The sequence below is a fragment of the Muscardinus avellanarius genome (assembly GCF_963383645.1).
Source record: "Muscardinus avellanarius genome assembly, chromosome: 18".
NCBI classification, from domain to species: Eukaryota; Metazoa; Chordata; class Mammalia; order Rodentia; family Gliridae; genus Muscardinus; species Muscardinus avellanarius.
The window spans coordinates 44785821-44800085 of record NC_137804.1 but is presented as its reverse complement, the minus strand read 5'-3'; the positions used below and the strand labels follow the sequence as shown (position 1 = coordinate 44800085).

General features: G+C 47.4%; 1 protein-coding gene across 1 annotated transcript; it reads right to left on the bottom strand.

The window, feature by feature from the left end:
• Nucleotides 1–3539: 3539 nt before the first annotated feature.
• Nucleotides 3540–4478, bottom strand: LOC308276383 (olfactory receptor 7G2-like; the record flags this gene model as incomplete). The annotated part of the gene is made up of 1 exon (XM_080715117.1): nt 3540–4478. The coding sequence occupies one exon, from the start codon at nt 4476–4478 to the stop codon at nt 3540–3542; it is 939 nt and encodes a 312-aa protein (XP_080571243.1).
• Nucleotides 4479–14265: the final 9787 nt, after the last annotated feature.

The following is a 14265-nucleotide window of genomic DNA, read 5'->3' as shown; positions in this document are numbered from 1 at the left end:
CCCAGAGGCTTTCTACCTCCGGGCTACACTCCCAGACCTATTTTTATATATTATTTGGAAACAGGGTCTCACTGAGTTGCTGAGAGCCTCACTAAGTAGCTGAGGCTGGCTTCGAACCCGTGCGATCCTCCTGTCTCAACCACACAAGCACTGGGCTCACAAGCGTGCGCCACCACGCCAAGCACAAACAATATTTTTAAAACACTGAAGAAAAAGAGCAACACCTCCTCACTGTGGCCTGAGCTGGACCTTGGAATAACCGCAGCCCAGCCCTCAGCACCGGCCCCGGGGCCTGCAGGACGGAAAAGACAAGACAGGCGGCAACAGGGCGAAACAGAAGGCCGCTGCTCAGGCCGCTGAGCACCTCGGTGGCCTTAGATTAGAGGGAACTGAGGTCCCCGTCGTTCAGCATGCACGGCTCCGCAGGGAAATTGCCGTGACGTTCGTGCTTCGCAGGGTTAGCGTGACAGACGACCGAGGAACCTGACTTGGCTCTGACAGAGCCCTCCTCTCTCTGACCTGGTCGTGACATGCTCCGCCATGCTTCTCCACACGGCGGAGAAGATCCAGCCAGCTGTGCACAGCGGCAGGGCGAGATCTGCCTGCTCCGACTGCACCATTATCAGAAAGACTCTGGGCTATTAGCAGACATTTTGCAAAAAGAGAGATGGACAAAAATAAACGAATGTTTGCTAAGAGCAAGTCTGTAATCAGAAGAGCAAGGATGCAGGCGGTGAGGCGGCGCACACCCGGCCTCCCAGCGCGTGGGAGGCTGAGACAGAAGGGTCTCAAGTTCGAGGCCAGCCTTACCAACTTTGTGAGTCCCTCAGCAACTCAGCGAACCCTGTTTCAAAATTAAAAAAAAAATGTCTCGGGATGTGGTTTGTATGTAGAATGCTTCTGGGTTCAGTTCCTAGAATCACCAAAGGAATAATAATAATAATAGCAAGAAAGATACAGTATTGTATTTACCGCCTTTAAATCTTACGGTGAGAATGGAGCAAACTGACAAGTGAGTTGTACAGGCTTACAAAAGTGCAAGTGGCGACATGTTCGACTTCCACGAGGTCACAGAGCTGGGATAAGTGCTAGAATACTGACACAAACTGGCCACTGTCACCCAACTCCTCTCTGCATCTCTTTGAATATATAAAATTAAGCTGAGCGAGGTGGTGCAATTTCTCTACTCTGGAGGTTGAGGCGGGAGGATCCCGGGTCTAAGGCCAACATCAGTAACTTAGCAAGATCCTGTTTCATATAAACAGGGCTGGGCATGTAGCTCAGAGGTACAATCCGTCAGCATGCGCCCCCCGGCGCGCCCCCACACCCAAAGAATATACACAGTGACACTGAGGGCCAGAGGCTCGCAGATCAACTGTTCCCGTGCAACGACCACTTTGGGGTATAAGCGTCATTCACCTGTTATCGTGAAAGACTGCGTTCTGAAACGGGGTTCATTGCAACGCGTAATTATGGGACGAGGACCAGCGTTCACCTTGTGACGGAGACGTCTCCACTGCGATCAGGGAAGGGCGTCGCGGTGCCCAGGAGCGGTGCTCAGCCTCCTGTCTGCCGTGGTGTCCAGGCGTGACTCCACCCCACGGCCGCCGCCCGGGGGCCCTGAGGGAGAGGTGCTGAGGAGAGGCGCCCGGCGCAGGACTCGGTGGCACTCACAGCTTATCTCCGAGACGACACGCGCTCCCCTCCCCAGGTCCTCGGAAGGAACAGTAATTCCTTTTATTTTCTCAGCACGTTAGAGGGAGGTTTTCTTTTTCTTTGACAGTAACTTTAGTAAGGCTGCCTCGACATCATAAAACCAGGTCAACATCATAAAGCGCTCTCACAGGAGTATCATAAAACCATCTCACGTGTCATCATGTAATTGTGTGAAACTTATAAAATGAAACTGAGTGGCATGGTAACACGACCTCATAGGGATACAGTTTTCCAGGAAATGCGTGCGTGTGTGTGTGTGTGTGTGTGTGTGTGTGTGTGTGTGTTGCTGGGGATTGAACCCAGGGATAATCTACCTCCAAGCTATACTCACCACCATTTTATTTTTTAATTTTTGTTTGGAAACAAAATCTCCATAGGCTTCCGGGAGTCTCGCTAAGTTTCTGAGGCTATCCTCAGACCCGAGATCCTCCTGTCTCAGCCTCCAAGTACTGGGATTACAGTGTGCATCACCACGCCCAGCCTCATTGCTTTTTCTTTTTTTTTTTTCTTTTGCAGTACTAGAGATGGAACCCAGGGACATTCTACCTTCAAACTACACCCCAAGACCTATTTCTTTATGTTTTGTTTTGAAACAGGGTCTCACTGAGTTGCAAAAGGCCTCACTGGGGAGGTGAGGCTGAGAACCGTGATCCCTCTGTCTTAGCCTCCCGAATGCTGGGATGACAAGCATGTACTTTCGTAATTGAGTGCGAAAGGCCATGATCGTGGGCCTCACAGTAAGTCAACCAGTGGGTGAAATATCCCTGGTTCTAACCATGGCATAGGGTGAGTCCAGCCTCTAGGTATGACATCGGCCTTGTTCACACCTCCTTCTATCCCATCTTTTCTACAAATTTTCTTCTAAGACAGATTCTTTAAAGTTCCTTATTATCCAGGTGTTATGGTGCAATCTTGTAATCCCAGCATTCAGGAGGTGAAGACCGGAGGATCATGGCTCATGGCCAGCCTCTGCTACTTAGCGAGGCCCATCGCAACTCAGTGAGAGCCTGTTTCAAAACTAAAAAGACTAAAATATAGGGCTGGTGGGGGGTGTGCCTCAGAGGTACAATGCCCCTGGGTTCCATCCCCAGCACCACAAAAAATGTTCCTGATTTAGTTTCATTTATCTTTTTTATATCAAGTGCTGAACTCAGAGATAGTCTACCTCTATACTACGTCCCAGACTTTTTGCTATTTTTTTTTTTTTTGGTGGTACTGTGGTTCCTGGAAGCCCTTCTACCTCTGGGCTACACTCCCAGACCTATTTTTACATTTTTATTTGGAAACAGGGTCTCCTAAGCCAGCGCACGCGGTTGACTTCGAACCTGCGCGATCCTCCTGTCTCTGCCTCCCAAGAGCGGGGATTACAAGCGTGTGCCACCACGCCCAGCTTTTTGCTATTTATTTTAAAACAAGGGTCTCACTAAGTTGTTGTGGGTCTCGCTAAGTTGATGAGGCTGGCCTCAAAGATGTGGTCCTCCCGTCTCAGCCTCCCAAGTACTGGGATGACAATATCATGCAGCTGTCTCCCCCAGATCCTTAAAAATTCATTAAACAGAATCCCCATCTCGGGCTCTACTTCCATGATAGCACAGAATTAAAACAGAACATAGAAATGGAAATCAGTTGTCAAATGTCACAGAGCTGGGCAGAATACAAAGTCAGATTTAAAACCAGAGTTGAGATGCGTCTGACCATCATATTCCTGAATCATTTTTGGAAGAATCTTGTGGTCGTAGGGTCCAGTGTAGGGTCCAGTGGCTCACCAGGGTGTCTGTCGTTTTAGCTCATAGCAGAAAACAGAGCTGAAAGCAGGTGGGAAGTCACAGGGAAGACGGCACCCCCGTGATGATACGTCTCAAGGCTCTCTTCATCTCCTTATTTCTCAGGCTGTAGATAAAGGGGTTCAGCATTTGAGGGACCACGATGTACATCATTGAGGCCACCACGTTCTTAATGGAAGCATCATTAACTGCAGAACTCATGTACACCCCAAGACCTGTCCCATAGAATAAGGACACGACCAAGAGGTGGGACCCGCAGGTGGAAAAGGCTTTATACCTTCCCCCTGAGGATGGCATTCTCAAAACTGAGGTCACAATTTGAGTATAAGAGAAGATGATCCCAGACAGAGGAACTCCAGCAAACAGACTAGTTCCCAGATTCATCAGCAAGTTATTGACGAGGGGATCTGAGCAGGAGAGGTTGATGAGCTGGGCGAGCTCACAGAAGAAGTGGGGGAGCCCCAGGGGTCCGCAGAAGGACAGCCGCAGCACCATCAGGCTGTGCAGGAGGGCGTTCGCGGTGGTGGTGAGTAGGCAGAGCAGAACCAGCAGGACGCAGAGGCGGGGGCTCATGATGATCGTGTACCTCAGCGGATGGCAGATGGCCACGTAGCGGTCGTAGGCCATCACCGCAAGGAGACAGTTCTCTAAACCACCAAAAATCAGGACACAGCACAGCTGGGCGAGGCAGCCCGCGTAGGAGATGCTCTGGTCCTGTGTCTGTATGTTCACCAGCGTCTTGGGGATGGTGGTGCTGCTGATACAGACGTCGGTGAAGGACAGGTTGCAGAGGAAGAAGTACATGGGGGTGTGCAGGTGGGAGTCGGAGCCGACGGCCAGGACGATGAGCAGGTTCCCCAGGACGGTGACCAGGTACATGGACAGGAACAGGCCGAAGACGAGCGGCTGCAGCGCTGGGTCGTCTGTCAGTCCCAGGAGGAGGAATTTGGAAGCAGATGTTAGGTTTTTGGGATCCATGTGGCTGGTGAATCTTACAGAAAAGATGGGATAGAAAAATGATTTTCTAAATGAAACCAGGTAGTCTCAGAGAGGGAAAATAGGAGACATGAGGGGCTTTAAGCAATGTGGAGAGAGACTGTGGAGTAGTGGGAGGAGATGGGGAGGAGATGGGGAGCGTGTGGGGAGGGGAAGAGAGAGGCGTGTGCAAGGAAACATTCATTTACAAAGATATTTTATATTCTTCCATACGTTAATACACTTCAGATATTTCGATCTCACCAACACGTGCCAGAGGGAAGAGGGAGGAGTGGGGAGAGATCTGGAGGGAGATATACTAAGAGTTGTGTGCATATGTGACCCTCACTCTGAAGTGTAACTGCAATGCACTCATGAAATAATTGTTGGGTGTATTCATTTCGAGTCACCCCCTCATGCCATTTTGGCATGGGGCTGTATTTCTATTTTCTGTATTTCTATCTTTCTAATAAACTTCTTTAAACCTTCAGCAACTGTCCAAGCTATGCATATTTATTCTTAGCTTGGGACAAGAAAAAAAAAGAAATAATTGTTTAAAAATGCACCATATAGTTTCTATATAAGCCAGCCAGCACCATCTGGGAATATGGTAGATATGAAAAGCTGTACTATCACTCGTGTGTGTGTGTGTGTAACTGGGGTTTGCACCCAGGGGGCATTCTTCCTCTGAACTTATACCCCAGCCCTTTTTTATTTTGAAACAAGGTGTAAGTTAAAGAGGGCCACGCTGAGTTGCTGAGCCTGACTTTGAACCTGCGATCCTCCTGTCTTAGTCTCCCAAGGACTAGGATTGTACATGTGCACCGACCGCCATGCCTAGCCGTTTCAGCAATTCTTTCTAAGAGAATATTCAAATGTTACTTTCCCCCTCCACTCTTTTTCTGGACAGATGCCCTGGCTCCCTTTGCCTTAACTGAACACCAGTGCTTGTCTTATATTGTGCCAAGTGCAAAGAATAACAGTAACATAGAAGAAGACAGGGTTGCCCGTCCCGAAATATTCAATAGCTTAGTGCCAAAGGAAAGGAGGCTGAGTGTGTGGCGTCTACCTTCTGGAGCAGTGGTCTCCACCTGGGGCCTGTCTCAGGGTCACTGGATGGCTAATTCAACTATAGATAGGACCAGCGCCTACCAACTCAGGGAAAGATGCCCGCCTGGGAGCCACGGAGAAGTGTCTCAGAAGGAAACATTCTGGCCAACACTTTGGTCTCTGAAGTTTTAACCCCTAGAACTATGAGAACACAAACTCCCACTCTTTAGGTCCCCCACCCCCACTGGTGGTAGTTTGTTATAGAAACATCCAGAAAATTAACACGCTCTCCTAAAACCACCACAAGGATACATATCGGAATGGATTATGGAACTATGGGAAACGTACACAATCGAATTCTATTCAGCCATAAAGAGGAACAAAGTTATCTCATTTTCAAGGAATGGATGGAATTGGAGACCCTTATGCTATGTGAGATTAGTCAGTCACAAGGCGCGAGTGGACGCTCTCCCTAATGTGGGGAAGCCGGGGAGGAGAGGGGGCATTGGAGGAGCTCTAGACGGGGAGGGAGAAAACAAATGGGCCAATAAGGCAATTCCCTAATGTGCATGATGTGCATTCACAGACATGTCAGAGTCAACCACTAAGCCCAACACGAGGAGGAGGGAGAGGGAGGGGAGGGGTGGGAACAGGGGAAGGGCTACAGGAGTGATGTGAGCATGTGTGCCTCCACCATCTCGTACCCCATTCAGATGTACCACTACAATGCAACAACAAAAATTTTCAAAAAGAATATTTAAAGACAAACAGCCTGTTTGAGAAAGGCTCACAGAAAATGAGTCCTGTTCTTTTAGCTACTTTTTTCTTTCTCTTGTGGTACTGAAGGTTGAACTCAGGGGCATTCCACCTCCAAGCCGCACCCTCAGCCCTTTTTATTACTTAGAAACAGGGTCTGCAAGAAGATGGAAAGGCCTGGAGACATTATGTTAACAGAGATCAGCCGAGCACAGAAAGAAAAAGGACATATGTTTTCTCCAATATGCCCAAACCAGGGACTATTAGGAAGACCAGAGGGACTGTGGATAATGGAGGGGAAACCTCAGCAAAGCTGAAATGGAAGGGTAGGAGAGGAGGAAGGCCGAGGTTAATTAATGGAGAAGCTACATCCAAATATGTGTAAAAGTATGACTGCAGCATGGTCAACCTGGACACTCACTGCTGGGAGGGGGAAGGGGAAGTGGGGGGCGCCAAGCACAGTCTGAATGTGTGCCATTTTCAATATGACCCACATAAAAATTTAAAAAATAAATATCGTATATAAAGATTTAAAAAAGAAACAGGGTCTCACTAAGTTACTGACAGCCTCACTAAGTTGCAGGGGCTGGCTTCGAACCCAGGATCCTCCTGTCTCAGCCTACCAAGTACTGGGAGTACAAGCATGTGCCGCTATGCCCAGCTAGTTCCATTCTTTTAGGAAGAATGAGAACAGCAGGGTCCCCGCTGGGTGGGCATCGGGGCACAGGTAGAGATGTGCACTGGTCAAGACAGGCTGCTGCAGGGAGGGTCAGGGGACCATCTGTCCCCATCCCCAAAGCAGGGACTAAGCAGCTGCCCGTTCCCTGGCTGACCTCACTGACTGGCAAGGATGCTCAGAACCTCACCTGGATGCCGGAGACAGAAGCTCTGTTCGCAAAATAGGCGGACCCTCCACTGCGCCGATGGGCTCCTCGTCGGGGAGGACCCTGTCCTCCTGGACTCAGACACTGCTTCCTGGCGGGGCAGGGCTGTGGAGCACGGTGTCCCCGGCTGGCTCCTGCACTCTCTGTACCCTGAGGCTCAATGTCCACAGCTCCTTATTAGACCAGCAGGTTTACTAGCATCTGATCCCAGGAGAGCAAATCCTCAAAGAAAAACTCTAGAGATGCGAGGGATTCAGGTCGGCTGATCTCCTGGCCTCTGAGGCTCCACAAACAAACACCCAGCTCTCGCCATGTCTTCTGTTGACCATCATCGCAAGGACCTTGCACAAATTTCATGTTGTAGTTAGTTGGGTCGCTGTTATGACCGTTAGCTTATGCCTCAATAAAGCTATTTTAAAAGACTTTAATTCAGCTACTGGTGCTGGCACACACTTGTCATCCTAGTACATGGGAGGCCAAGACGGGAGAATTGCAGGGTTGAGGCCAGCCTCAGTAACTTAGTGAGACTCTTAGCAACTTAATTTCCAGCAAAAATAAAGTGTTTTTTTTTTAAGCAGAAAATAAAATGTAGCTGGGGGCATAGCCCAGAGGTAGAACGCCCCTGGGTTCGATCTCTAGTACCGCAAAAAAAGAAAGGCAAACAAAAAGCAGACTTAAATTCACAGAGTACTTATAATATTTTGGAAGAAATACGGGTGCTTAGAAATTGAAAGGGACAGCTGAGGAGCGGTAGGTGGGCGATAACGTGTGCTTTCTTGACCAGTGCGTGCGGCTGTTAACACAGTTGTGCTCTAGCATGTAAATCTTAAGAGTTGGGGATTCCTGTACATACTTTTAAAGTAAACAAGAATGCACTGCTAAATTCCAGAATCATGAGGAAAAATTTTAAGCACCCATGAGCCTAGTGGGAAATGCTCCAGATAATCTGAGTGTCAATAATGTATCAATAGACATTAAACTCATGCACATATAGATTTGTAAAACCAATTTAAACACTTCATGTAACAGACATATTATCCAAATTCTTTTTCTTTTCCTACCTGTTCTTTTCTTTTTGTGTGTGAGGCTGGGATTTTTGAACCCAGAGGCATTCTACCTCCAAGCTATACCTCCAGCCCTATTTTTTTATTTTTTTTGTTTTGAAACAGGGCCTCACTAAGTAGCTGAGACTGGCCACAAACCTGCGCTCCTCCTGTCTCAGCCTCCCAAGTGCTGGGGTTACAAGCGTGCACCACCACGCCCGGCTACCCATTCACTATTATAATTATAAACAAATATTATTGGTACTTTTTTCTGATACTAGAGACTGAATCTGGGGGCATTCTACCTTTGAGCTATACCCACAGCCCGTTGTATTTTTTTATTGTAAAATTAAAAGAAGCAAAAGGCTGCGGGTGTAGGTGAACGGTAGAACATACCTGTTTTCAATCCCTGGCACTACAGACAGACAAATCAACAACAGCAACTAAACAATGTGACGGTTCCCAGAGGCTATTCTACATCCAGGCCAGCAGGAGCGGTTTGATTCATCGCGAAATTGCTCGAGCTGCCTGAAAGAGGAAAAACTACTGAAATCTTTCCCATAGACATTGAACTCCTGGGATTTTTCTGTAGAATATTTTCTCTAGCGCAGAGTATGATTACCCTTTACACGGAAAGTTTCCCCACAGTGACTATACGGATAGGGCTACTCTCCGGTGTGAATTCTCACTAGTGTTGTAAGAAGCACATTGCTACTAAAAGCTTTGCCATTCTCACTAAATTTAAGAGGGTTTTTTTTTTCCATCTCGTGATTTTTTGTTAGGTCTATTAAGACTTGAGAGACCCCTAAAGGCATTCCCACATTCCATAGATTCATATTTCTTCGTTTTCATGAGGCGTTTCCTGTGAGAAATGAATATTCCACCCTGGAGGCTTTCCCACACTGACTGCATGTAAAGGCCTTTTCCAGTGTGAATTCTCACGTGTCCTTACAGCCGCGTGGAACCCCGCGTGCTTCTCCGTCCCTGCACTTGGGCTGGCTCTCTCCACTAGGAGCTTCCTCACCCAAGTGAGAGTGGACCTCCTTCTAAAAGTTTTCTCTACACCCCCACACGTGAGGGGTTCTCTCTGACGTGTACACACAGGTGCAAACAGAGGGACGGTCCGAGGCTGTAAGAAGTCTCCTCGGCGGCTGTACTGGGGGTTCTTCCACGTCTCTTGCGATACGGGAGCTTGCTGAAGGCCTTCCCACAGCGGATGCTTTCGTAGTCTTTCCCGTGACGCAGGAGCTTGTGCGGAAGGACTGTTTATGTTTCTTGCATTTGTAGGTCTTGTTGCTCAAGAATTCTTTCATGTTGCTTAAGAAGTGAGCCGTTTGTAAAGATTTTTTTCCCCAACCATGGCACTGATAATGCTTCTGTCTAGCATGAATGCTCTCATGCACCCAGGAGATAGGTGAAGAGAGACTGATCTTATAACCTTGCGTGATTTAAGTCGTTTTCTTGTGTTTTTCTGAGAAGAAAAAATTAAAAAGAATAGCACTCTCACTGTTTCTACCAGGACCAGACTTTCCACGTGACCTCTGCCGATAATCTACCTGTGGCTAGGTGTCTGCAGCGGCGCCACGGCCCAGTCAGAATGAACGCCATCTGCTCATTCCATCGCAAATTATTGGTGATTTAAGTGTCCTTGACCCCAGTGTGCAGTTCTCGGGGTGCTCTATTACCTCCTCCTGGATCCCCTAGCCAGCTAGGGATACCTAAAAGAAAATTTCCTAGGGGCACCTAAAAGAAAAATTCCTTTAAGTAATTATATATCCCTGAGATCCCAAGTAATTAAAGCGCACTTAAAACTTTACAACTTTATGATGAATCAAAACCTCGTGGAGAGTCCCACAAGGATCTGAAGACATTTCCTAAATAAAACAAAGTTAGCCAGACAACAAAACATACCTCAAGTGCAACGAGTATTGCTCCAGAGAGGCGGGGCTGTTTGCCCTTAAACAGCATCGGTGGGTCTCTATGGCAAGTAAATCAAAAGGTCACGGCTACCTAAGGCTAAATAACTTAAGTCAGCAGAAGGCTATAGCTACTGAAAAACGACAAGACTGAACTCACTTTTTCATCAAATATTGAGTACAATAAGAACAAAATAAATGTATATATGTCAACATATTCTAGCCAAGGCAAAATTCTGAGAATGCTTCCAAGCTGCTGTTGACAGCAAAGGACAAACTGACTGGTTTTGCTAGAGCTTTAAACTTGAGATGAGACACTTCACATTTACATTTACCAAAAAAAAAAAAGCTTTAGAAGGCTAAAATGTTGGCCTTTAAGGTCTAGATACGTGGCGCTTAGTGAAGGTGGCCCCTTTGACTATCACATCAAGGTCGCTGGTGTCCTTCAACATGACGTCTCTGAAATTTTCAGTCCCACAGGTGAGGGAATGTGGGGTGCTCACACGGCTGGGAGACCAATCACTTATTTGCTTTTTCTGGGTGAGCAATCTCCATTGGACCCAAGTATGGGGTATGTTGGCCTACAAGGGGGTGCCCTGTCTTTGGTACTTTTATTAACAAGCACTCGTCTTCTAAAAGGGGTGGGCTTGGGCCAGGAAAAGAGAGAGAGAGAAGGAGACAGAGGTAGAGAAATATCCTCCCTGAAGTCCCACGGCTACCTGTGGAGCAAAAGCAACACTTTTTTCTAGGTCTCAAAAGGGCTCCTCTTACGTTCCAAAACATAATTTTAAACAACAAACACCAACCTACCACTAGGAAGTCTACGTAAGTCCAGTTGCTACAGGTGGAGAGAAAACGTAAGGGGAAAAAAGGAGCGCTGATCTCCTGCGTGGATGCCACCTGAATCTTCACAGCTTGGGGAGTTTCTCTGCCACCCAAGAATGGGAGCCTTGGCTAATAGAGAAGACCGAGTTCATACAAATTCAGAACATTCCAAGACAACTAGAAAACAAAAACAGTTCAGTAGGTGGGCGTGGTGGCGCACGCTTGTCATCCCCGCGCTTGGGAGGCGGAGACAGGAGGATCGCACTGGTTCGAAGCCAGCCCTGCTGGCTTAAGAGACCCTGTTTCCAAAAATTAAAAAAGTATAAAATAGGTCTAGGAGTGTATCCCGGAGGTAGAAGGGTTTCCAGGAACCCCAGTACCACCAAATAATAATAATAATAATAATAATAATAATAATAATAATAATAATAATAATAAATAAAGAATGAATTTGAGCCTAGACTTCTCTTGTCAGTCTAACATATAATCTATAGGCTAACAAAATATATGCACCAATTAACTGGATGTATAGTACTCTAATATTTATTGATTGTTTTAGGAATTTAAGTCCGAAGGAAAACAGACCTTCAAGGTTAAGGTGAGGGCCATCATGGAGTTTTTAGATTTAAAGCTACAGTCGTCCTTTCCTTCCCCGTTTGTCTTCTTTTTATTACTTTTATTTTACCTTGACCTCACCTGTGTATGCTGTGAGAGTCACATTTATGCCCCAAATATCTCCCTGAAGTATACTGAGCCATGCCTGGGAGTGCACTGGGAGTCGAGCCTTCCTTGGCATTCAGTGACACTCCCTTATTTTACAAAACAAGTGCTTCATGCAATCATGTTGGTTACAGGTCCCCCATCAGAGCCTGCTTATTAGCACTGTTTCATGTATTCAGGGACCAGGAACTTTGGACAGTGGTGTAATAATCGTTGCCAAATATTATGTAAGTGCAATTTTTTTTTCTTGTAGTATTCGGGATTGAACCCAGAGGTCTTCTACCTCTAAACTACATCCTCACCCTTTTTTCTTCTGAAACATGATCTAAGTTGCTACGGCTGACCTCAAACCTGCGATCCCCCCAAGTCCTGGGATTGCAGGTCTGTACCACTACACCCAGCTGTACTTGTAAATTTTTATGTACTGCATTCCTCTAAAAGCAGAGTTCTGCAACCAGCAGGATTATCAGCAGCTGGGAGCTTGATTGGAGGCCAGTTGTAGGATGCTACACCAGACCTAGTGGATCTGAGAGCCTTGGGTAGGACCCAGTGGTCTGTGCCTTAATTAGCCCTTTGGGTGGTGAGCCTGAGAGACGCCATTGGAGGGCGATTGCCATCTTTCTAGAGAATAACCCGCCCTACGTCCCTGGGCGTCTGGCCCCTGGTGTGTGGGACTTGGGTGCTGTGTGTTGAGAGCTCTGTGGTTCTGCTGGTCCCGAGGGACTCGTCATGGGTGGTTGAATCCCTTTATTTATATGAAGCTCTGGTAGACACGTACAGAAGCACTCTGCCCTTTGTCACTGCGGGGGCATCTAAGGGCCAGTGTTCCAGGACCCAACCGGAGAAGAGACGGAGCTTGCGGACATCTAAGCCGTGTCCATGTGCCGCCTCCTTCCAAGACGCAGCTTCCACCCCTCACTCCAAAGCTGGAGTGCAGGTGATGCTCCGGAAGACAGGAGGAGGAAGGGTCTGCGTCATACCGAACAGCGTGCGGTCTTTCCTCGTCTGTAGAAATTCCTGCTGAGGGAGAGAGAGATGGGACAGGGGAAAGGGCCTTTCCACCCACGGAATGCGTGGCATGAGAGGGGTGAGTGTTTTCTCAGAAACTAATAAAGATAGTCATCATAAAAAGCCAGTCACACGCTCGTAATCCCAGCACCTGGGAGGCAGAGAGTCGAGGATCGCAGGTTCGCGGCCAGCCTCAGCTACTTGGTGAGGTCCTCTGCAACTTAGAGAGACCTTGTTTCAAAATAAAAATAAAAATTAGAGCTGGGGGTGTAGGTCAGAGGTAGTATGACCCTGGGTTCAATCCCCAGTTCTGAAAAAGAAAAAAGCCAATTAAAGAACAGTCCTTTAACATTTTTATTAAATAAGTAATTTTAAAATTGTGGTAAAACATACATGACGATGTTTACCTTTGTATTCATCTTTTTATTTGTGTGTGTGTGTGTGTGTGCACACGCGTGCACGTGTGTGTGTGTGTGTGTGTGTGTGTGTGTGTGTGTACTAGAGATTGAACCCAGGGACGTTCTACTTCTGAGCCACACACCCAGATCTGTTTTATTTTCTTTTAGAAAGGGGCCTCACTAAGGTGCCCAGGGCCTTGCTAAATTGCTGAAGCTGGCCTCAGATCCGCCATTCTCCCGTGTCAGCCTCCCAAATACTAGAATAATGCAAACATGTGCTGTCATGCTTGGCTTTATTTCATTTTGTTTTATTTTATTCTTTGAAAAGGGGTCTCACCATGCTGTCCAGCCTGGTCTTGAAATTCCAGGCTAAAGAGATCCTCCCAGCTCAGCCTCTCATATCATAGCAACCCGTCCCCTTTGGCGATTTACAAATTTCCCGGTGGCGTCACATACATTTACAACTGCGCAGCCATCACCGTTCTCCATCTTCAGAACATTTTATCATCTTGTCCAACTAAACGTCTGTGCCCATTAAAAGCAATCCCCACCCTCCCCTCCCCAGCCCTGGTGACGACCAGTCTTCTTCCTGTCTCTACAGATGTGAGTACACAGGGTGCCTCATATAAGCGGAATTACATTATCACGGTGCCTGCCTTTCTGTGACAACTGTGAGCACAGTGTCCTCGCATCCATCCACACCGTCGTTTCCATGACAACTTTCTTCCTTTTGAGGCTGAGCATCTACCCCGTTTGTTTATTCATTCACCTGTCACGGACACTTGATCTTCTGGGCCTTGTGAGCAATGCTGCCATAAACACGAGTGTCCAGATATCTCTTTGAGACACTAATGTTAGTTATTTGGGGGTAAATATCCGGTCCCAGATGTGTAATTGCTGGAGTCCCAGGCTAGTGGCCTAACTCTGAATATCCCAACAAAACATATCTGGCCACACACACACACACACACACACCCCAAAAAAATACCAGAGAAGAAAACTAATCCAGAGGGCCGCACTTGGAAGGCAAAGTGCGATCCATTTCCCCGGCCCTCTAGTTGGACTGCAATGGGAGCTTCAGGTTTAAACAGGAAGAGGATATGGGCAAAGGCTGAGAGGGAAGCCTAACTAAGGGTCTGGCTCCGTCTGTGCTCTGGCTAATCAGTAGTTCCGCCGCGGTCCTGCAAGGT